Source organism: Lonchura striata, chromosome 1, assembly GCF_046129695.1.
Source record: "Lonchura striata isolate bLonStr1 chromosome 1, bLonStr1.mat, whole genome shotgun sequence".
Taxonomy (NCBI): domain Eukaryota; kingdom Metazoa; phylum Chordata; class Aves; order Passeriformes; family Estrildidae; genus Lonchura; species Lonchura striata.
The window spans coordinates 146,614,371-146,639,851 of NC_134603.1; the positions used below are offsets into that span (position 1 = coordinate 146,614,371).

The following is a 25,481-nucleotide window of genomic DNA, read 5'->3' on the forward strand; positions in this document are numbered from 1 at the left end:
AATACAGTAACATCGAGACATTAAAACTATCACAAAAACCATTCCAAAAGGGTGCTTGTCCTTAAAATTGGTCTTCTAATTGCTGTAGTGTCTCTATGGGAATTTCTAGCAGATACCTGGAAGACAGGCATGTGAATCCTATCAGTAAGTATTAAAAATTGGATTATCCTATCTGGATTAATTTCTGAGATGCAGACAGACAGCAATGCATGGTACAGATAACTACTGGTAACTGGTTGTAATGTGATGTACTTTTGCAGTTTTTATAGCTTGTAGACAAGCTGAGGACTGGGAGCAACTCTGGAACATGATCCTTTCTAGACTTTTTTTTTTTCCTCCTGAAGTCCCAAGAGGAAACCACAAGTCTTCCTTTTGCCTAATTAACTGTAGTTAAAAATAGATGATGATCTGTACTAAATAACTAGAACTGTTTGACAAGACTTGTTTGTTCCTTGGTCAAACAAAAGAACTCTTGAATCTTGTGGGCTCACTGCAGTTTTATATAACTGAAGATTTATTCTTTTCCTCATCTTGGGAAGAGTGAGAGAGCTTGAGGCTGAGAAGTTGGGAGAGTCCTACAGAGATGTCACCTCTGCCTATAGTCCCTCGTGTTCCAACCAGAATGTCCTGTGCCTGCCTGTCTGCGTTCCCTTTTCTTCCCACGCACGTTGTTCAGTCCAGCCTGGCATTCTCCAGCCTAGTACAAAATGCATTTGTACTTCCCAGCAGCTTCTTTGCTTGTCAAGCCCTGGCAGTGGCAGAGAGGAGCCAGTCTGTGAGGACTGGAACTTGCTGTTGGAGGGAAGCACTGTGTGGATCCTGCTTAACAAAACAATCCTTCCTTCCTGCTGCAGCCCTTGTCTTCCCAGGACTGTTCCATGGCCCTTTGTTTCCTTGGACTCCTCTCCCTCTGTGCGATGAATAGGGGGAGGCTGGGGAGGCACTGGGACGTATTTCCTAGAGAAGCTGTGGATGCTCTGTCTCTGGAAGCGTTGAAGGCCAGCCTGAACAGGGCTTGCAGCAACCTGGAGTGGTGTCCATGAGAAGAGGGGCTGGAACTCGATGATCTCTGAGGTGTCTACCAAGCCAAACCATTCTGTGATTCTATGAGACAAGACTCTCCAGGCTTTCATAACCCACATGAAGCAAAATAAATGTGTCACTCTGTCACTAAATACTTTCCTCCTAAAATTCTATTTAAGTTTACCACTTCCCTTCGAGCCACAACTGCTCAGTCCCGCTCCACAGGCGCTGCCAGACCAGGAGCTCTCTGCGGGAGGGAATTCCGGATAGGTGCCTCCCGCCGCTGCCATGGCAGCGCTCCAGAAGGCGACACCGCGCCCTGCGCCGAAGCCCAGAGCCGGCCGTGCTCCCTCAGCGCAGCCCTCAGGGAGGCCCCGGCCCGCTGCGTCCCTGTGCCCCGAAACACCGCCCGGCCGGCTGCACCCTGCCCGCCGACACACGACACAGCGAGACAGGGGGCACCGCTCCCGAAGCAGGAGCCGCGACCCGCCCTTCCTCCCTCCCCCTTCCCTTCCCTTCCCTTCCCTTCCCTTCCCTTCCCTTCCCTTCCCTTCCCTTCCCTTCCCTTCCCTTCCCTTCCCTTCCCTTCCCTTCCCTTCCCTTCCCTTCCCTTCCCTTCCCCTCTCTTTTCCCGCCACTTCCCGGCGCGGCTACGGTGAGCGCGAAGGGACAAAACGCCTCCGGGGGAAGCGAGCGGGAGGGGCGGGCGGCGCCGGCCCCGCCCCCCGCGCGCCCCTCGGCGGCGGGTGACGTCAGGCGCCTCACGCGCCGCTCCGCGCGTCACACGCCGCGCGCGCGCCGGCGCCCCCTCCCCCCCTCCCCCTCCCCCGCTCCGCCAATGGGCGCGCGGCGGCGCCCGGCCGAGCGGCGCCGGCCAATCCCTTCCGCCGGCGGGGGCAGGACTTCCGCCGGGAGCCGGAAGCGGGTCTCTCATGCGAGCGGGTGGTTGAGTCTCGGCTCGGAGACGTTTCGGGCCCGGAGCCGCCGCCGCCCCCCGCGCCCCCCCCGCCCCGCCCGCGCCCCTCGGCCCCGCCTCGCGCTCCGCTCTCCTCCTCACGGCATCCGGCGGCGAGGCCCCGGCGGCGGCGGCGGCGCGGCGAGAGGCCCCGGCGCCCGCGGGAACCCGACAGGAGCGAAAGGCCCCGCGCCGGCGGAGCCTCCCCGTACCCGCCCGTGTCCCCCGTGCCGAGCCTCGGCCCGAGGGCGGCGGCGGCGGCTGTTGGTGACAGGTGAGTGCGAGGGGCCGCCCGGCCCGCGCTCTCCGGGCGACGGCGCCCGCCGGGGCTGTTCCGCGGCCGCGTCTCCCGGTGCGGGGCCATGGCGGGGCCGAAGGGCGAGCGACACCCCCCGCTCCGTCGCCCCCTCGCACCGGGGAGGCGGCCGGAGCCGCCATCTTCCCACCCGAGGCGGTTCCCGGGGGAGAGACGGGAGGGAGGAGGAGGATCCCGGCTCGGGGCCGCGGCAGTGGCGGGGGTAGGGCGGGCGAGCCGCCGGGGCCGCTCCCGCACTGCGGCCTCGCCGCCCCGGGCGCAGCGGGTGAGCTCTGCCCCCGCGCCGACGGGGCCTTGCGGGAGCGCCGCGGGACGGGGCCGAGCGCCGGGGGACCCGGCCGGGGCGGATGGGCGGCGGGACCCTCCGGGGCGGCAGGCGGGGCCAGCCCCGGCCCATCGCTCCGGGCGCGTCGCCGGCGTTCGGGCGAGCCGTGCCCCGGGCAGGTGAATGGCCGGGGGTGCGCCCGGGCTGCGGAGCGGGACCTGCGGCAGCGCACGGGCCCTGCGCTGCCCCCGGCGTTCAGCTGTTGTTGGGCCTTCGGTAGCTGCTGCGGCCAGGTTGCTTTCATTCTCGGTTTCAGTTTGTTCAGGTGCTCAAAATTACTACGTAGCATTGTCCACGGTTTAAACAGATGTGCCCTTGCCAAACGGTGTTTGTTGTGCGAGATTCCTGTGTGGCAGATAAGTATAATTATTTTTATTCTGCAGCTAAGCGAATTGAGGCAAGGTGGTTAAGACTTGCCTGTGGCCACACAGAGAGAGAGCTGGTTTCAAAACCACTGTTTAAACTTGAGTCACTGTTGGGGTAAAACCATGGGAATTCTGGCTTCCGATTCTGCGTCTTGTCTCTGGCCTAGTTTTTGTTGCCCCCTGAATCCTTAGCAAAATTGGAGAAGGAATCTTTCTTCTTTCTCAAGGACTGCTATTGTAAGGTCTGTCTTGTGGTTGAAGTTTAATGTCAGACTTATCTAGTTTTTACAGATTGGATAAATTCTCAAAGGTCAAAGCACGTTGTATTTTTTTTTTTTTCAACTTGCTGGTATTTCACAACTCTTGGGTTTTGATTCTGGTCTAGTAACTTTTTATCAGTTGAACTTTCACTTCTCCATGCTGATTTGTAAGCATTTCTTCAAGTTAGTTCTCAAGATATCAAGCTAATCAGCTTAATCACTCTAGCTATTAGAACAATATTGACTTTTTTTTTTTTTGTGGGAACTGAAAGGGAGGTGAAAACTAGGCTGAGGCCTGTTAATGCACATACAAAAAGCAGTATATATTTTATGTATAATATATACAGAAAATTTTTTTTTTCTACATGTGTTGTCATTCATGTGGATATGCTCTTTATATGGAAGCCACAATTACTTCTACATTTAATTTGTCTTAGATTTGGGGGGAAAAATAGTCTTTATTCAAACTGAGGTAAAAGTTTTGCTTAAATGAATTGCGAACATAGAATTTACAAGCAGAAAATCGTAAGCATTAGATCTCTTGGATGTTCCTTAATAAACAATTGTATGTAATTGGGTTCATAAGCACACACAATGTTCTGGGTTAGATTGAACAGATTGTTAGTTGATTGTTTATCTTGTAATTTTTTCCAGGTTTTTTTTTTTCCCCATTTATAAACAAAAACTGAGGGACTAAAGATGTCAGCGCAAGTATGTGCTGCCTTGCTTACTTTTTATGGCTGGCTGTAGTGCCAATATACACATAGAAAATACAAATGATTGCTATGTATTTATTATATATATATTGCTTAGATATAGGACCGTATCTTAAATCTGTTTCATTGAAGAGCAAAACAAGTGATCTGAAATTGGAGGCAGTTATGGGGGCTTGGGAACTTTGGGGGTTTTTGATTCTTTGAGAGATACAGAAACCATGTAGGCAGTTTCTGATGATGATTTATTTCGATTAGAATGAAGTTAATTCCTTGGTTTATTTGCTGAAATGCAAACTCAATAGAGTCAAGTTTGTCTAATCTGCATGTAGTGTACTGATCTGTTTCTGCGTCCATTATTAAGTCTCATATCTTGCAGCAGCTTGGGCTTTAAATCAGTTGAGAGCTTAATTGGCATGGTAATATAAACTCTTTGTTAAATATTTATTACATTACCTCACAAAATGCACATGCGAGACACGGAAAAGGCATGTTTGTGACCATAGTGCATGACAAATCTAAAGTGACAGCTTAAAGATAGCAAAAAAGGAGTTACAAAAAACAAAGTAATTAGGTGTAGATGTATTCCATCAGTTTGGTTTTTTAAAAACTAGGTGGTTTTTAGGACCTTCAGCGCTATTAATGTTTAATTCTATGGTGTCTATATATATTCATCAGGCATTCACATTCTCCTAAATTAACAGGTAAGGCACACAAATGAGAATGTAAAGCACTTGACTTTTCTTGTGCCTGTGTTGAAAGGAGCAGGTTTTGCAAAGGCCTCTGCCTTATCGATCTCAAAGAAGAGGGCTCTTGCCGTGGAGGTGTGAAGGTGGCTGTGGAGGTAGCTCATAAATGCAGTGTCAGGAGGGCTATTGCTGGCAGAAAGAGATGAAGCAAGCAAAAGAAATGTGTTCTGGAGTCCAGAGAATATTAAGCTTTGGGAGTGTGATTTGTGTGTGTGCATGTATGCACACATGTGAGAAACTGTTACATGCCTTAAGATGTAATAAGTGTGGTTCACAAAATTCTCTAAGCTTTTACTTAGTTCCTGTAAGCATTTACTAGTAAAACAACGTTTTTGGAGTCTAAGTCTTAGACATAACTGTAGAAAATAATCTCAGGCTGCATTTTTTTTTCCCCTGCATGTAATCAGTGATACTCAGCTAACAAGAGTATTGGAAGTCTTGTGCATTTGCATTCAGAATGGGCACACAGGTGTGAGTAGGAAGGATGTTACAAAACAGGACGTTTTAAGGAAGAAAATTAACCCTCTCCCTGCAGTTTTGATATAGGCAGTGATGTGTGGAGAGCTGTGTAGAAGATGAGAATAAAAGCCACTCTTGTAGTAAAGGCCCTGGAAAGATGTTTGAGCAATGTTGTTCTGAAAGCAAGGCATGCATGTGCTAAAATGAATACTCTGATTTTAGTCCATATACAAGATCTAGACGGGTGGATTTCACCACAGAAGCCACTTACTGAATTAGGGAGGGGAAATTGACATCAAACTTAAAATTAGCACTGTTTCAAAGTTTGTAATCCCTCAAAAAAGAGAAGACACACACGCACAACCTCTTCCCCTGAACTGATAATGTGCTTTGTCAAAGGCACCAGTTCTAATTGTATTTGCATTTTCAAGCTAATGCTTTGGGAAAGCTCTGTTTTCTTTTCCTGTGCATTAACTCCTCTGTACTAAACTCAAGGCAAGCTAGCGTATCACAACAGTTAAACACAAAAATAGCATTCTAAAGTTACTTCACAGAATATAAAACTGAGTGATACTTCACCTGGTCAAAAAACGTTTTTGTACTGCACATACTGGATAATTGAAGAAGACTCATTACTATTCCAACAGCCTGTTTCTTTTCTCTTTAAGCATATAATGACTTTGACTGTCTAATAATAAAAATATATCTACAATCAACAAGTCTGAGGAACTTGTTAAAAACAGGAGACCAGCAGTTGATTTCTGTTCCACCCATTCATCTATTCAAGTTCCATAAAAGTATTACAAGATAGAAACAATTTCTCTTAATTGGTTGCCAGCTGTTGGTACTTAAATTTTGGTGATGTGATGGAGCCAAGGATTTATGAAATCACTGGTCTTTCACATCTGTGTGTGTAGCTGTTCCATGCCCTTTTTAAAAGAGGGTGCCTCCCCCCATTCAGAGCAATACTTGCACACAACAAAGGTGCTTCAGAGTGCTCAAATTAGGTGTGACTGTAATACAGCATAAATGTGTGATTAGGATAGCCGTGGCAGTGTTCATTCTGTGATGTGTGCTGCTGCAGGTATTTTGTGTCTGGGTATGTGTTTCAGGAACAACAATTAGCTCCAGAATTGGAAGTCTGACAGAGGTTACTAATATGTGGCTAGCTGCTTGGCCTAGAACATTGCCGGGAATTGGGGAAGCGCTGTTTTGACACCCTGATGAATCACCAATTTCTTTGAGTCTTAATCTTTTCAAATGCTCTCGTTTACCAGGGAGGGCTGGGCTATGCATGTTCTGGATCCTGTCAGTCCAGCTCCTTAATGGGTAGTTGAATGATGTAATACAAAAGGAATCAGTTGTTCATAAGCTGAATGGATTGCCACCTCTGCACTTCCAGCAGCTCTGTTGTTATTCTCATAAGGCTGTTGCCATGTAAGGAGCTGGTGTTCCAGAGAGCATATCCTACAGTAAAGGTTTGTTCTGGATTGCCTCTGTGGCCATGCAGAGTTCACAGATATACTGAGTTCAGTGTATGTGTATTTTTAGGTAGTGGCAGGTATACACAACTTTGAGTTCTGGACTGTTGCACATATAGATAGAAATATAGATGCCTATAGAAGTGTATAGACATCTGTCTGCCATGGTAGCCTGTGATGAATTGGACACAATTGCTTTGTCTGTTAGGGATTCTTTTCTAAACTGCCAATATAACTTTCATTATTGAAAACAGGAAACACTGGCAACACAGACTTTGGAAATTACACCTTCAGATGCTATCAGAATTTCACATGGAATATGTTTGGGAATACACTGAGTTTTCAGTGTGAAGAACATAAGAGTTATTTTATCTAAAGCTAGTGCTGGGCTTTTTGGAAGTCTAAATACTGTATCACCTTATTTGGCTTTTAGATTTATTGTGGGTTTTTTGCACAAGTATCTAAACAATATTTTCCCTTTGGATGAGTTAATTCTCTCTTATTGGCCCTTCACTCCTGACTTCTGGAAGTAAGCAACAATGGTGAATACTTTATTGGTACTATTCATAAGGCGAACTTCCATCTGGCTTGTTAGTGGAATTGCAAACTTGCTTAAAGCACTGTAGATTTCTGTTACTCTGTTAGAAGTGTTTATCAGTGTTTCTCGGCCGATCCAACGTTCTGCGGTGTGATTTCAAGTGAAATATTTTATAATTATAGGATGCTAGTGATCAGACAGGGAAACCCGAGAAACAAAATATTACTTAAATAGTAACTGTGTTGAGAAAAAAAATTATTTCATGAATCTCATTTGGCAGAAACTTAATGAAAGGTTTGAAAGCTTTACAGTGATGTTTCTTGGCAGCTTTATGGTTTTGTTTTCGGTCACTGTTGGTATCCATATGCGTATTTTCACAGGTTGTGATGCTGTCACAGGTTGCCCCACAACAGAGTCTGACTCTAACTGTTGTTTAAACAAGGAACTGATGAATCAACAGGCCAATGTCCAAAGTAGCTTGCTTTTCCATACCCTAGTGCTTAGGGTTTATGCTCAGATGTTTGGATGTATTCTTCTGGTTTCTGGTTCTTGTTCTAGGAATTATAAAGTAGAGCAAAAGTTAAGAATGTACTGGGGTACAGTTACTTTAAGTGCTGAGCTACCTGGATGTGCAGAATTGCAGACTTACCTCTGAGTTTCATTCCCATTCAATGTTGTTGCTGACCGACAGATAGGGACAGAAAATGGTCACCATGTTGCTGCTTAAAGCAGCAAGGCAAACAATTTGGTCAGAATATAATTGTCTACATTGGCATCTCTCCAGGATCTTGGGCTTGTGTCCATGCTCAAATTTAAAGGTTCTTGTCCAATTATTCATAATAAATGTAAAAAAAAAAAATGCTATCAAGAAGGGAAGGGACTCTTAATGAACATATGTTACAGTTTAGCTTATAGTTCTATATTTTATGATTATAATTTTTTTAGTTAACATTGTGTATTATAACTGGATTCAAGGAATAAGTGGAATTTTTAGAAGGGTCTGCCCAGTTATTTTGACTTGCAAGGAAGGATTATTGTCATTAAATCCAAGCTAAAATATTGGCAGTCCATCCTTTGACTGTGAGTCAAAACCTGAATTACCAGTAGTTTTGATTACAGTGATACTCTAGGAAGGTGGGGTACTCTGACTGTGAACAAATGTGCACCCAGAAGGTGATAGTCTTTCATACAGTGATCTAAAACTAAGCAAGAGCTGCTTCTGGTTTCGGTGAAGCTTGTAATGAAGGATGCTAGCCTTTAGTAAAAGAGGAAGTAATACTAAAATGAGTGGATTATTGGAGTTAAATTCTATTTTTGGCAAAGAGGTTAATGAAATAATCATTGGCAAAAAACATTAGCTTCCTTTTCTTTTACAAAACCTTAAAGTTAAATTATGCTTCTTCTGTGTTGAATTTAAAGGAGTTAAATTTCACTTTAGATTTGGTCCTGAAGGTGTTTCAAAACTTAAACTAACATTTTAGGTCAATGAATGCTTTTCAAGTCACCTGGAAAAAAACCAACCAAACAAACAAAACCCCCAAAAAACACAAACAAACAAAAACCAAAACAAACTACAAAACCCCAGAGATTGAGGGGAGTCATCCCAGACTGTTTGTTTTGCAGAATGACTCTTTATTGAAATAGTCTTTGCATTGTCAAGGATTGCTGTATACATTTGTGTTGGGACAAAAATTGTCACTGTACCTTTTTGCTTGTCACTGGTGTTATCAACATCATATTTGGTTATATATACCTCTCACTTGGACTTCATGTAGGTATAGTTCCTCTTCTCTCTTTGTTTTCTCAGGCATGTTGTGAGGGAAGATATAATCCAGGAAGATTGTAATGGTTGTCCCATTGGTTTGCATCAGATCTTTTCCAGAATTCTAGTTCTGTGTGCATTTGAATTTGAGATCTGTGGTGTTAGATTTCTGCTTCCCTGAATTAGGAGTTTTTTGTATGGTCCCAGAATGCCATGATAAAGAACTTGGCAAATTGGCTCTGAAGCCTTGGACGTGTCTTAAATAATAATTCAAAGTACTAAAAATATTAATGGTCCTGGAAGTTCCAAATGCAGCTTTTAACCTCCTCTTGCTTAAGTGTGATACTGATTGCAGACTTGAAACATGGAATCCAAGTAATAGCAATATTCTAAGATAAGACTATTAAGATCTGTTAAAGAAGGTCAGACTTCGAACCTCACTCTTGGAACTGCACTAAATATTAACCCTATAGCTTCAAGTGGTGTTTTTAGTCTTATCTTTCATCATAAAATACTTCATCTGCTTCTGCCAACTTCAGAATTTTTCTTGAGGAAGATGAGGTTCATAAAATCCTGCCCAGCAGAGCTGGGTTAGTTGTTTCCTTCTCCTTTGCCAAGTGTCCTGCCTGGAGTCACAGGCAGGCTGTGAGTGCTTCAGCCACTCTCTGGTTAGCAGTGTAGTAAAGAATGCGGAAAACTTCGAGCTGGTATTGGTAAATCGTGAGGAGGAACATTCAGTAATTGAAACAAGGAAGTTCGTTGTTCCCAGCATTGCCAAACTCACGCTCTTCATGCACAACATTTAACTTGTTCCCTCTAAGCAAGTGCTAAACCTCCTGGAACCTCGTCATGTGTTACAGAATTTGAAGATTTAGTGTTTATTTGAAGAATTGGGAAAAGGCAAATAGACATCAGTTGCTGCCTCTTAGCTTTAAAAACTTGAAGCAACTAGTAAAATACTGTAGAACTGGCAGTTGTTTTGTTAAACAGACAGAATTTATGAAATGACAGGTCTACTTACAGTGAGCCTGACATGCTGAGGTGCTGGTGAGTATGTTGTCCAGCAAAGTTCAGTGTCTTTCTAATTTTCACTCCAAATCAGGAATCAGTTTGTCTTAGATTGAAACTGTCTCTCACAGTGAAAGTGCAACGGTTTCCATAAACTTCACTACTCTGAAGTGAAGCATGCTTAATTGTTGCTTCCTTCAGCACAGGAATGGGAAAATTAATCTTATACTTCCCTTCCATAGCTACTTTGGGGAAAAGCAAACACAAAAAAAAAAAAAAAAAACAACCACCACCTCATTGGTTAAGTGAGAGCAGGCCAGTTATGTGGGGAAGGAAAGGAAACAAAGAAAATACATTATTATGCAAGATACTATCTTTGCATAATAATTCCTTGTATGTGCATAAATTCAGAGAAGGTATGGTAGGATGAGACAGACTTGGTGTCCAGAGTGCCAGAGTAAACTTACCTGCTGGAGATGTCTGTCAGAATAAATAATAGTTTGAATGAAACAGATTATGGATCTCTTTTCTGATAGCCATGTTAATCTCTTCATGAAGTCTTTGTTGGCTATGGGAAAGAGCAATACAGGGCTATTTATTTTAAGAGTTCAAAAGTTTAAGCTACCATGTAGTGTTCTCTAAATGACTATTTAAAAAAAGTACAAGAATGAGCAATATTTTGTGAAACCCAGTCTTTAGTGCTAACAGTACCCTGTCTACTCCAAAGCAAGCTTGAGTTTTCTCACCCATTCAATTTACTGTTTCTAATCAATTGCTCTTCTTTCTGTATGTACAGAAGTGTTGTGCAGTTTTTGACTCATGTTACATTAGTGAAAACAAGCAACATGGATGATAGTCGATTTAGGTGAGGTTTTGTATTTGATGGTGCTAAAATTTAGAAATACACTTTTATGATGGTTTCCATAATTTTTTTTTTCCATCATTTAACATTTGCATGAAATGACAATTTCTGGGTCAGTGAGCCAGAATTTTATTTGATAGTAAATATTGGTATTACATTAAAAGCCTGGAACACTCTCCCATCTAATTTGTTGGCATAAAGACCTCTGAAGTTATTGAAAAGCTTTGACTTTCAGAGAAAATCCAATTAGCCTATCAAAGACCACCCTAAAACATCTAGAATTAATATTTGTGTAGGAAGGAAACATTTTATGCATATTAGTAAAAATACCAAGAGTTTTTTTGTATTTCCTCAGCTATGACTTATGTTTGCAGATCAGAATCCTACTCCACTGGACACTGCAAGCATAAGCTGTTGCCTTGTAGGTGGATGGGAATATTAGAAGAAATCAATGTGAATAGTGCATTAGTATAATATATGATGCCTATGCTCTGATGAGAACCTAATTGGTTATTAAAATATATTAATGCAAGAAAAAATCTTGCCAAAGGAAGGTGCTTCCATCGCATCCTGCAGTTCCTCTTAACTCATGTTAGGCTTAAATATAAGGGGCTTTATATACTTAGTCATTATTTAGGCTGGATGGTTTTAGGAGATTATATGAAGAATTAGTCTGCTTTTCTGGTTAGGCTTATTTAACAAATGTATTCCAAATGTAGTTTGGAAGCAGATGCAGATATGAAGTGCTGTTCAGAGTGTGGGGTCCAACTCCAAGCTTGTCATTCAGTAGCTACTTTAAAGCATTGTTTGCCCTGTATTTAGGCTTAATTAGTTTTCTGATTATTTCAGTGTAGGAGAGGCAGTGGCTTGCACTGGCCTGTCCTTTTCGCTCTTTAATTCAGTACAGGCAGAGTTCAGTGTGCTGGGGTTTCTGTTGTGAAGGTTCTGCAGATATGCTACTGTAGCCTTTACTTTCCTTTTTTGGTTTTGGGTTGTTTTGGTATTTTTTGTTTGTTTTTTTAATTGATGATGCTTTGTAACAGCAACAGCAGAGTGATGTGGACCTGAACTGTTGAGTCCCACTCAGAACTGAAGTACTGGCTTTGCAGCACTCTGCTCCTCTGGTTTACTCTAGAGCAGGACAGGATTAATGCCACCAGGCATTCAGCTTGAGTCCTCTCTCCTCTGCTGCTGTTTTGGTGGCCACAGAAGTAAAGTGCCTGTGCAGGCAACTACTGAGTAGTTCTCTGTTTAACTGGAGAACGGGGTGTTCAAATTTATTCAAGTTTTGTTCATGCTGGTGATGTTTTCTGTCCTGGAAAAGTAAAAAGTTGTGCCAGAGCTGGGAGGTAGGCAGGACGTCAAATGCTTACAAGTATAATGGAGGGCAAATGACGGAGCATTTTAGTGAAAAATCATTATACGTCAGATAAGGTACTTATGTAATCTACTTGAGTAACAAATTTCTGATCTCTTTTCTGAGAAAGTTAAAAGACCTTTTTCATTCAATGTGAGATGTTTTCTGCTCTTTGTAGGCCTTGGTAGTGAATGTAGAATGTGTAATTCTACATTCAGCTTTCCAAGAGAGAATGGGTTGTGGAGAATTGCAGTCATTATTAATCTATATTAAGTTAGCATTCCACTTTTCTTTTCAGAAATTGTCATGATTTGGTTGACCTGCTAACAATTTAACTCTGCCATTTGAGGGATTTCTTGGAAAATGCACAAATCAGAGTCAAGAGATGAATTTTAATTAAGTGTGGTACTTTTGAAATCATCATCTGATAAATATCTTATCTGACATGATAGTTATAATAGAAATTAAGTATATATCTTTATGAATAACCTGCAGGGTGTGTGCTGTTAGTCCACTTACAGAGAGGAAAACAAGCTTGTGGCTTTGTGATGGATGTGCAACATGAAGCAACTCCTGTTAATTAATGAGTTGAGTTTCTTAATGTAATGTGCTTCAGCCTACAGTCAGGAGAGTGCCGCTTCAGACTTGAAAACTGAGAACAAGGCATAAGCAAACTGAAAACTGCTCATGACACAATCACTCTTGTCTTCAGGGCACATGACACTCTTATAAGGCATAAACATTTCTTCCTAGTGGCTTATTCTTGCTTGGTAGGCACTCCTAGTGTTCTTAAGTGGTAAGATTTTTGCTAGGTTTTATACCATTAAACATCTGGTTTATTGTATTTGTGAGGATGATGTGAGCCACAGGCTTCTTGGTCCATATCTGGAGTGATGTTTGAGAGTACATCAGATAGTAACGTCATGTGAAGGATGTGAAGGATTCCTGGTGTGCAGGAGGGCTGCAGAAATTCTGTGACAGACCATTGAGTGTAGTGAAATTTTTTTTTTTTTGTTACACACATATATTTTAAATACAGTGCATAAAAGGCTAGATACAAAAAATTATAAATCATAATTTTTGTTGGTGGAAGTCATCCTGTTATTTTCTGTGCACTGTTGACATCATCTTCTTGAGATGCTGAGTAAGACTGTAACTTTACCCTCTTCCCATTTTTCTTGTTCTTCACTGAAAGAGTTTTTCATGTGCCTCTGTACAGTCATTATCATTTACCAGTATCAGGTTTCTTTGGTATTTTATCACCTTTGTTTAATAACTTACTGCTTGGCATCTTTTGGACAGCTAATTACTGTAATGATCTGGATTTCCAGACTTGCAGAGTAATCAGTTCTGGTGTGCTCTTCATCACATAGGTTTCTGTGTGAGTGAGAATGTTGAGTAAATTATGAGAGTTGTGAATTGCTTGGGAAGCCTCACACAGAAATGTTTCATAGATCTTTAAATTAAAAAATGCAGTATTCCTTTTAAACAGCAAGATTTACTATTTCAGCCTTTCTTAAAGGAGAGACTGCATTTTAAGGGATAATTAATAGAATTGCAGAACAATTTTGGAGGCCCTCAACCTTATAAACAATAGAAGGGATTAAAAAAAAACCAAACTTGTGAAGTAGATGCAGCAGCAGCTCTAAATGATTTGTGTTTTCTGTTGAAGGATGTTAAAGAAGGTACAGCATTAAGGTTTAATTGTTCTTCTGACACTGTATTTCTTGCTAACACCTAGTTGCCTTGGACATTTTGAAGTGCCTTGAGTCTTCCCCAAGTATTCTGTTGCAGGTTTGCCCCCAGTGCTTAGGTCCATGTTCCTTTTCAGGAACCCAGAAGTTGCATTATTCTGGAGAGTGCTGGGGCATAAGTAATTTCTTGGCAGGAAGGAAAACTGAAACAAATCCAATGGTTACTTTTCTCAGGTTTTTTTGAAATCTAACTTTCCAGCCACCATGCTGGCACATGCACTGGATGCTTGTACGTTTTGAAACCTTCATCCGACAGACTTGAATAAATCACTGGGTCTAAACACTAAGCTGCAGAGGTGAATTTTCAACTTTTCCCCCAACCATTTAGCTAATCAGCAGTTAAACAAATTGAGGACCTTGTGATGATTTTTAATAGTAGTGCATTCAAGACTTCTGTAGACACATGCTGTGACTAAATATTTATGTCGTGTCAGCTTTTGAATTGCTGTTGTGTAATAGAGATTTTACAACCGATGTAGGCATAGTGATGATTGCAGACATGGCCACAAACAGATAAGCTTTTGGTGCTGCTAGATTTCTTATTCACAGCTGTATTATCTGCTGTGGTAATGGAACTTCTTCACAGTATATTTTATTTTAAATAATTCCATCCTTTGAAAGCTAGATTGCTTGTCACATCTGCTCTGTAAAGAAACTGATTTCCTACTTTGAAGGGAAAGATGGAAACTCCTGTGTTCTGTCACAGGTTTTCTCTGTGAGCGTAATACAGCTTGGATGATGTTATTTCTCTACAGAATGGTAGCATGTGCCCCATGCAGCAGGATGATGGGTCAGCTCTAACAGCTGAGATGTTTTTTTGAAAGTATCCTCAACCACCAGATGAAACTTGAAAGTTTGTATCCGTGTTTATGACACTAAGAGGGAAACTCGGCCTTTCAGGATTAGGGTTTTTCCAGTTTTTCTTGATGATGCTATATAAGCTAAACCATACATCCTGTATCTGAGTTGGCACATTCAGTGGAATGGAAAACATGATTAACTCGTTCATGTATTACATATGCTTTGGCTATTCACAAAGCTGGTGAAACTAATAAAGAAAATTTAAACTATATTTAAAGAGGAGATAATGTATTAAAATTGTAGCATATTTTTGGGAAAGGCATCTCTTATTTCTCATAAATGTCTATGTGATGTCTTCAGCAGGTGGTAAAACTTTTCAGAGCTGAGGTCAGTGGTAGCTCTGATTACCTCTGCTGTACCCTCATGGGTACACAAGTGTGTGGTGGATGGTGAGAAAGTGTGTTCTCTCTCACAGTAGAAAGAGGATTTCTGGCTTGCAGCTGGAAGTTTGTTATGAGTCTCAGGTTAAGCAGTGCACCTCTGTTTGGAAAACATTTTAAGCTTTCTCATGTTACTGAAGTGTATTTCTGTATTAGCCTTGTGAAAACTTAATCTCTGTTTAAAGTTTCTAAAATGTTTGCTAGGAAGACTTCTGCACAAAGCCAAACTCAAACATATTTTTGTTTGTACTTGCTGGAAGAGCAGTGAAAAGTTCTTTTATTCTAGTGAGCTTTTTTGTTTTATGCTGTTGATGTTTGCAGGGTGAAAGTTAGTTGTCAGCACTTGCATTTGTAAATCTCTTTTTAAGGGCTGATTACTCTGGGCTCAAAGTTGGCAGGCAAGATCTCAGCCCTAGAGCATTGTTTGGGGTTTTGCATGTTTTTAAATAACAGATCTATGTGACTGATTTGATTGAAAGAATGCATGCTGCTACTCAGACTGTAGTAACTCTAGACTGTGAAACAGACTGCAGAAAAGCACACTTTGAATATGAATGAGAAAAATTAGAGATGTCTATAATGAAAGCAGGAGGATTGGGGGCTACACTCCAGGGAGTCTTTTAGGGAGGTCAGCAAGAGCAGTAGGGGTTTTGTTTGCTCTGTAACAATCAATGAGATAGATGTATTTTCCAAACTATTTGCAAGGTTGTGGTGCATGTGGATGCAGCGTGTTTATAAATACCTCCAGACCGTTGCACATTAACTCTGCCTGTACTGGGATACCTAAACCTGCACTAAAATGCAGTGTAAAGGTTAGTCAGATGTTGGCACCACGCTAACACACACGTGTGGCTTTTGGATGAGAGCAGTCCCAGCTCTGCTTGGCTTGGCACCCAGGCAAGAGTGATCATGTGGTTGTGTGCACTTATCTGTGTAGTCATTCTGTGGGCCATTGCTGGTTTGTATCTGGTATCTTCTGAAATGATGGAATTCCTATAACTAGATGGCTTTGAAAGTACTTAACAGTGAAAAGCCATGCTGTCAACTGTAGAAAAAAACAAAATATTACAACTGCCCGAAAACCTCACAAAAACCTCAAACAAACAACCAAAAAATATTTTTAAATCAACCTATCCTCCCCCCCCCGCCAAACAAACCCCATATCTTTCTGTTTGTGAAGGTGGTTGTGGGCGTTGCAGACTGAAACCAGTAGGCTGAAATACCCATGTTGCTTGACCAGATGGTCTCAGTACCTCCTGAAAATATTCTTGTAACTCCTCAGGTTAGCCACTCGCCAGGTGTCCACAGGGACAGATCTGTACAAGTGAAGGGTGACTAATGAGAAAACGAGTAATAAGGCACTCTTGCCCTTACTGTTGCTATTACTAGTTTTGCAGATGGAGCAGTGTACCTACAGTTTTGGGGAAAGCATACATAGTTGAATATTATGCCATTTCTAAAGAAAAATGTTTTTCCTCTGTTCTAAACTTTTCTGTCTTACCTATTTACAAACCAAGTTTGGAGTACTTTTGGTAAGTCTCACTAAAATCTAGGCAGTTTCTCTTGGGATAGATAGTTGTCAAAATAAGTACTTGAATGTCTGTAGTAGAGTCAAGAGCAGAACTATTCTCAAGTTGCTGAAATTTACTTATTGTTCTGTGATGGCCAAATGGCAAGCCAGAAGAATACAATGGTTTACTGTATGCATTTGCAGAATTGAAATTAATGGGTGCTTCTAAATCAGTGAAACATTGGCACAGGTTGCCCAGAGAGGTGGTGGATGCACCATCCCTGGAAGCATTCAAGGTCAGGTTGGACAGGACTCTGAGCAATCTGATCTAGTTGAAGATGTCCCTGTTTCTTGCAGAAGAGTTGGACTAAATGACCTTCAGAAGGCCCCTTTCAACTAAAAAACTGGTCTGTGATTCTGTGATGAAAAAAATGGTCATTTCATTGTGATAGCTCAATGTTCTGCTGTAGGTAGTGCTACAAAAGGGTTTGCCAACTTGCATTTTTCTCTTAAATGTCTCCTGTTTATTGCTGCAACATCTATTTATGCAAAGATACATTGAACTGCTGACTGGTAAACTGTATATTTTAAAGCCATGGACAGGTTAACTCTTCAGTTGGATGATGATTTTTATTGCTGCATTAAAATGCTCCATTTAACTTGTCACTAATTCAGCTGATAAACTCTCTCAAACAGTGAACCTGTACCTGTGGTTTCTAGAATTACCAACTATTGATTGTGGTTTGTATAAATAAGCTTTTATATGAAGAGATATATCAATACTAATGAAAAACATGCTAAAATATATCATATGGAGAGCTTTTAAACATTCTATGATTTTTATTGGGTTTCTCTTTCCTGAAGTATCACTGCCTTTTTCTACAGCCCTTGTACTCTCTGATGTGGTAGTCATGGGAGTCTGCTGTCATGTAGGTTTTGTTCTCTAGGAGTCCAATAAGTGGCAGCTCTGCAGTAGAAAAGGTGGCATTAACTTTCCAGAACAGCCCTGCATGTGAAGTTGTTTTGAAGTGTCTCACAACCACTGGGATTTTGCAGCTGAACACTTGACATCCTGCAGACTTGTAGCAGTGGGATGTATTAAGTGAAGAAAAATTGCAACAGAAGCTCCCTCCTTCTGTGTTTGGGATCTTTCTGTATGGCTTGCCCATTTGCAGAAAGGCAAAGGCTGATCATTGTTGAAATCATGGGATTTGGAAAGCAGGTTTTATCCTCTTCAAACAAATTACTTTATTGCTGTTGTTTGGAGTGCCATTTTGATACTTAGTGATCAAAATTCAACTTAAATATATGGGTTTGACATTGTAATTACTAAAAATAATTTGTTTACAAGGTGAGTGGTATTAGTATGGTGTGTATCACAACAAATCCGTGTATCTAATGAGAATATGATTATTAGTCTGAGTAGTGTAAGCAAAGTTACCTATGGCTTCAGTCTAGACTTGGCCTGTGATAAGCATCTTGCATAATCCCATCTAAGGGACTTCTGAAAAGCAGTCGAGTGATATGCTGCTCTAATTGCTGGTGGCTTACCCAAGGAATTTGACGTTGCAATGTGCACACGGCAGTTATGTGCTGTCAGGTTAGCTGAAAACCTGTCTATCCTCGGCTGCAATTAATGATTTAGCTGGGTATTTTGTGCTTGATGGCCAGTCTGCAAATGCTTTAGAGGACATATATGTAGTGGAATTTTACTTTTTCTTTGACAGATTCATATGATTGCAGCTGTTTCCCTTCCTTTATCCATAGAATTACAAATTTTGGTGTTAACACTGGTACATGTGTACCAGAGGATGGAAATGATTGAAGCGTGGCTCTGGACAGGCTGATACTAGAAGGGGATGGGAATATGTAAGATAAGTAGGTGACAGAAGGATGCAAAGAAGTACCTTAACATGGATTTGGGGATCAAAATGCTGAGTAGATACCACCATTGCTGACTGAAACATGTTTGTCTTTCTGTAAAGTAGTCTTTAGCTTATGAATCTGGACCAAAGCTGTGCCCAAAGGTAGTATGAACAGCAGTGGAGGTTACATACAGTGAACATGAAATGAGTGAGGAGTCTTAGGCTCTTTTTGGAAAGAAAAATTAATCCAAAATTTGGAAAGACTAAACACAATTTATTTAAAAAACATGAACAGAAGTGTTCTCCAAGAGGCAGTATTAGTCTGCTTCTTCCCATGCATGGCTTTGAGCAACACAGAATCTGGCTATTTAATATGGCTTTTGAAAAATTGCTTTCATCCTGAGGATGGTTTTTTGTTATTTTATAAAATATAAACATCCTGAATGAATTGCAGACTTTGTTACATAACCTGTGAGTATATTTGTGTGTAACACTATGTGAGGGATAGTGTAATCTTCTAGTTCCATTTTAATGTGTTTTTTTGTCTGTATAATTTTTTTCCTTAATGTGTTTCTATACCAAGATGAGAGACATAGTGTTAAGAAAAAAAACTTTTGAGACTATAACAGTGACACTGTACTTGTGTTTCTTTGAAAACATGCTTTTCAATAATATGAGCTGGTAAGCAACTGTTCATGCAAGCTGAAATGTTCATCTTCTTGGGGAGGTCAGTATATTTGTTTCCTCAGTTGTATGTACAAAATACCTTTTGCATAATCCTGTAATACAGGTGCTTGAATCAGTTCATAGCTGAACATAATAATTTTCTTTGAAAATTTCAGAATATATTCAGTCAGTTGTATTTGACATTTGCTTTTGTCCATTTCAAAATACAGTGTAAAGGAGATTCATGGAAGGTTGTAATGCCCTTGACTGAAAGTCTTCTTAACTCTAGTCTTGGAGTCAAGGTAGCCTAAAAGGAGCTTATGTTCCCTAAAAGGAGCTTATGTTCCTAAAGAATGGAACAGTACCATTAACTTACATGTGCTGCAAATCTTTATATTTTCATTTTAAGGAGATTGCATGTTTGTTGCCACCAACTTGAAAGCAATAAATGTCTCTCATGCATTGTTACAGATGCAGTACTGCAATTTCCTATGAATAAAAAACTAAAAAGACATTTTACATTGTTTTAGAAAAAAAATTTAACAGGCCCGATTTTCACACCTCAATATTTACTTTGAGACTTCATACTTTAAATTAGCTTGTATTGTTTTTTGAAGACTTTTAAAAATAGCAGTACTAAATAATAGCATCAAATTTCAAAGCAATACCACTGTCAGACTTTCAACTCTGAGTTTTTTACTTGTTTAATCAAATAAAATAAGATTTTGGGATTATAGAGCAGAAGAACTGGTTGAGCATTACTAGTCTAGCAGAACTGTTGTAACATGCTTCTTAAATTTTGCAAAGATAAAGTGACCATCAAAGTAGTTATAGAAGAAGGGTTAGTTTGTGACTAAATGTTTCTTAGTGAGTGGAGTGGTATGAAGAAGTCATGGTTTGAAATGATGTCTGAATAAGTAAGTTGAGAATCAAGAGAAACTTTCTCAGTGGAATTTCCCTTCCCAGTGCTGTGGCAAGTGTTCATCAGTAATCCAAGGCAGCCCAGTGACTGGGAGCTGAGTGTATCTGCAAGGTGGCTTTATCCTCATTTTATGTTTTCTCTGGACGCATAATCCCGACCGTATTGTGTGGAAGTTCTTTGGACCTTTGCTCTGAGTCAGGATGGCGTGTCTGGAGTGGCTGCGGGTTCTCAGGAATTTCAACAACCACTTACAGAATCTTTTGTCTTCTTATTTCTGCAGCTTACAAAGGTGACCAGTAAAGTTCTCTCTGAGCAGCCAAAAAGCAGACAGCTCATGACTTCTGATCAGGACACTAAAGTTGTGGCTGAACCGCAGGTGCAGCAAGTACAAGAAGTTAAGGACGGTTCTCATCTAGTAAGTATTATAATTGCATGTTCCCCTGGTGTGTTGTAGGAAGCATTGTCTTTTCACTGTGTCTTAATCAGAATTGTAGGTCAGGACATTTTAGAAGGCAGTTGGCTGACGGCATTGAAACATTAAACAGCCAGAGCAGAGCTGTTGGAGGTGGTTAATTCTCTGTACTGACTAGAAGCCTCAACTCAGCTTGGCTTCAGCCCTTTGTGGGGGTTTACATAAACTGCAAGGTATGACAGTTTGCAGTCATTTAAGGTATGGGGGTTTTAGGCTATGCAGGAATTGTATCACTAATCTTGAATTAGGTTCTTGCTCACACCTTGCCATATGAGGAAAATGCAAGGAATGCACTTTGTATGGATGTGCAATTGAAAAAAGCACAAACCCATACAAGCAGGAATTCGCAGTCTGTAACAGGAATTTTGCTCAGTCAGTTGTGCCAAGTGGCATGTGCTGCTGTTGCTGTGCTCCTGTGCAAGATCCAGTAAGTGGCTGTATGGTAAGCTTTTGGCAAATCATACATTAGGTTGTGTACTGTGTGCATATGTGTTGTAAATGTTACATATGTTTTCAGGAAGATTGAAGACCTGATTTTTATTCAGATATGTTCAAATTTTTTTCTTTGTTAACTGTATATTGGGAAGAAAACATACATTGTGTATGTTTCCTCTTGGGGCATCTTGAAGGTTTGGTTTCATTTATGTTCTGCCAGGAGTTTCACTTGTGATGTGCTATGCAGCAGATAGTTCCTACTTCCAACTTAGCTTGGAACAAGCACTAAGGAGCATTGTGAAAAACTCATGCTTTTCATTTCTGAGAAAGCTGGTGCACTTTTTGTTTGTTTCTCTTCCCTCTTTTTCATTCTGAGTTGTCTTCTCTGTTTTGCATTTCTTAGATGTGAATTTTTACTTATTTAACAATAGAGGAAAAAATTCAACATGGTTTTCTGCCATACTTTTGGAAGTTGAACTTTTGAGATTTGCTGGGTTTTTTGTTTGTTTTATTCCCCCCCCCCCCCCCCCCTCCCCCCAGTACCCAGGGCATTAGTGCCAATAAACCAGTGTGTAAACTTGAGTAAGAGTGGCTTGCAGATTTGCTTCAAGAGCTTGAAGCTGTTGTGCATTTCAACAGGTGCATTAACATTAAAGACAATTCACTAGTCTTCGTATGGGTGCTAGTTATTTTAATTTGACATACTAGAATTTTTGTTTTAAAAAAAATTAATTTAAATCTTAATTCCTGTTCTTCCCTACTTATTTGGAGAAAAAGAGCATAATAATTTATTTGTATTTCAGGAGACATTATTGTTCTTTTCATGAGAAGAGAAAGCTGATGTCAACTTAGGTATCTTGGAATGTACCTATAATGCTATAATGGTACATTTCAAATAATTTGTTCTATTGTGATTAAAGCTTTACTTCGGCTGAATATTTTATCTGAAAAAGATGAGTCCTATACCTTATTAGGCTTTAAGTTATACCAATACGACACTTTTGTGCACAACATCAGAAGGTCATTGTGGTATGAGCATAATTACCAATATATTTTGATAACAGTGGTGTTTTTAAAATGGTCCCTTCTGTAATACCACTGCTTCAGGACTTCACTTGCAAGTTCTGTGAACAAGATTATAATTGGAGAAAAACTTCACAGAGTGCAGGAAAGAATTAGCAAACTGAAATCATTAAGATACATCCATCTTTTCATAAATGTGATAGGAAGGAGAAAAAACTTGTGGAATCACAACTCTATTGCCTTTAGCAAGTACATACTTCAGGTCAGGTGAAAACCACCTGCTGTTTCTTGTGTCTTAATTATTTTGAGATCAGAGGGCTAGACTGCAAAAAGACGTAGGTGCATGTTTGTGCGGGTCATTATTTCAATGTGCATGTGATATGGGGCCATTCTGCCATGGCCCCTAGTGAGCTTTCTAGGAGTCTGTTTTTAATAGACTTACAAGAAATGTGCTGAATTGCATTCCTAGCTATTTTGGCTGTGCTGTTCCACTGGGATATCTTGATACACCTTGTCTAAATGCTTTTGTTCAGGAAGAAAGTTATTTCAATGGGGAATCTTGATGCACTTCAGTAGAGCCTGTAAAAATAGGTATTAGGCTAATTCTTAATCAGAAGTGGTTATATGAAGTATTTTTTTTTTCTCTTTGAACAATAACTTAATTGTTCTAATTATGAACTTAGTCATTCTGTTATTTGGCAAGAACAAAACTGAAGACATTCTACTGGGAGTAATGTTGAATAGGTAATCAATAATGACTAAATTAAAATGAAGTTTTTGATGTTTGGATGGAATCCTTCAAAAATCACTTTTCAGGGTTACTGCTTAAAGATACACAGATCACTTGTTCACTAACATGTTTCAGAGTCTAACCTCAGTGAGACAGTCTTTTCTTCTGCATTGAAGTAGCTATGAAACAATGCTATTTAAAGCATAATGTAGATCAATCACAAGTCTAGTATGGTTCAATTCCAACACAACCAATCAGTTTGGCTGATTCTAGTGGTATTTAACAGCAGAATTTTGCACACAAGTTGTTTGAAGGAAATAGGCATCTTGAGATCTTCACGGATTTCTTGTCAATAGTAGCTTAGACTTAACACATTGGAGGTACAAAGCTTAGAGGATACTAGCATATTCTTAACTTCGACAGTTATCTTAGCTTTGGGAGTTAAATGTGCTATTTTTTTTCAACTTCTTTAACCTAGAGGTGGGCTTTTCACTTCAGGTGACATCTGCCAATGGACTCTTTGTATCCTGATTGACAGTTACTCTTTCTGAGAAAGCACTTGTTAGGCTGGACGAAGGAGAGTCAGCATTTAAGAAGCAGCTCACTCCATTTTAACTCACTTCTTTGCTTCCTTTTCAATAGTAACTCTTTGCTGCTAGAAATTAGGTTACTCTGAGGGAAGAGGCCAAGTTGCAAATCCCATGGTGGAGGTAGTTTGTATGTCCTGTCTCTGCCAGATAAGATTTAAATGACTTTTAGTGCTAAAGGTGTGCACAGTCTTTTTCTTTGCTTGTTGAACCTAAACTCTTCCTCTGTCATGCTCACATTTGAATGTGTGGCCTTTCAGCACTTTCTAAATTGAAGACCTGATCTGGAAATTTTAAAATATCTTTAGAAGGGATTCTTGTGCGACAACAAGCAACAACAAGTTCTGCAAATGGGTGTTCCAGTGCAGGATATTACAGTGGTGCCATTTAAACTTACCATCTGATTGCAATATTAGTATTACCCATTCATTCCCTAGCTGATAATTACCAGGTGCTGCCATGGGTTTCTGGTAATGGGAATTCAAATCTGTGTGGTACACTGATTTTTGTCAATCCTTATAGGTACTGTAAATACAAGTTCAGTCATGCTGTTGTTCAAACCAGAGGAAAAATAACTAGAACTTCCTGAAAGATGGCACTTAATTTTACTTCCCAAAAATGTTTTCCTTAGGAAGTACTATAAAAGGATGTCTCAGGCTTACTGCTGCTGGATTATGTTGTTCAAAAATCCTTCTGCAACCCATTCAAGAATAAGCCTCAGAATGAAGAGGAACTGAGGAAATCAGGCTTGCTAGTTAAATACAGGACCATGTGTTCGGTGAAAATTCAATATACCATATAATCCTCAGATCACTGGACAGTACACAGTATTACATGCAGTATGTGCCAGTTTAATGTTAAGCAGGAGATTGTATAATGAGTAGGTGGTATTTAATAATTCAAGAGATCACAACTGGCTTTAAACAAGAAATTGGAGATTTAGACTTTAAACTGGATATGTACAGTTTTAGCATCATGATGGATCAATACTGGTTGGGGTTTGCTTTTTCTGTCGTGGTATTCTAGATTTAGGCCATAAGAAAAGTGAATAGGCTATAAGAATAGTTTAATACATGTAGATGACATCTAATGCTCATGTTTGATTATTTCAGTGTGTAGAATATGTACTTAAACTCTTAGCAGTCCATTAACCGTGATCTCTTGGAGGGAAAGTTAGGCAATTTGATCAGCTGTTTCAGAAGCCTGCAGTAGTGTCACTTCAACATCCTTTGTGACACTGCTCTTCTCTGTTCCCTTGACTGGTGATGGGCATGGCATCAGGTGTGGCCTGGGAGTGCACACACATCTGTTTCTTCAGAACTTGTTACATTTGCATGACTTTATTACAGAGAAAGAATAAAGGAAATTTGATTGGACTAATTTTTGAGTTGTGTTATTGTAACTTTAAATCTAGATTATGTTTTTAAATTTAAAAATATATCTGGGATATATCATAAAAATATTACTGGGATAAGTCCTTACTCCTTGGCAAAGAATAGGTACGTGGAGAAATGAAAGATGGGGAAGTATGCTCTAGTTAATAAGCATGTTGACTTCTTGCCTTCTGTGTAGGTGTGTGCAGGACATAAGACTAAATACCTATTAAAAAAAGTAATTGTTCAGGTTATGAAAGTGCTGCTTCAGAGCATTTTTGTTTCATGCAGTCAGAAAACCTGTTTAGGCTTTGAATAGACAAGAAATATACCAGAGCTAAAATATGCATGAATAAAGGGGAAAAAAAACAAAAACAAAATAACAAAATTTACTCCCCAGACGAGTTGGGCTCTGAAGTAGCAGAGCATGAACTCTGTTAAGTGCTTTTCAAGCTGGTGGCAGTGTTAAGCTTAGCCAGAAGGTGCCTTGAGTGCTGTAGCATAACAGGAGTGGCATTTTCTGCTTAAATTCATGTTGCCTTTTTTTTTTTTTTAAAGTTGTAATCCCACACTAAATAGTATTGAGAAATTTGACTTAATGAATGTACACTGTAGCTGCTTTAAAATAGAAATTATCCCTGGAACCCTAAGATAAAAACAAGGGAACAAGTACAAAATGTACACATGAGAAGGGTATGGGAAAACTGGAATAAGTTTCTGCTTGCCTGAA

General features: G+C 40.4%; 1 protein-coding gene across 1 annotated transcript in view; it reads left to right on the forward strand.

Annotated features, from left to right (window-relative positions):
- Positions 1 to 2,121: 2,121 nt before the first annotated feature.
- LARP4B (La ribonucleoprotein 4B) overlaps positions 2,122 to 25,481 on the forward strand; it is a 54,522-nt gene continuing 31,162 nt past the window's right edge. Inside the window, exons 1-2 of the mRNA XM_021528807.2 lie at positions 2,122 to 2,252; positions 20,412 to 20,546. Of these exons, the coding sequence (XP_021384482.1) occupies positions 20,466 to 20,546 (81 nt within the window). The 5' untranslated portion in view covers positions 2,122 to 2,252; positions 20,412 to 20,465. The remainder of the gene's footprint in view (positions 2,253 to 20,411; positions 20,547 to 25,481) is intronic.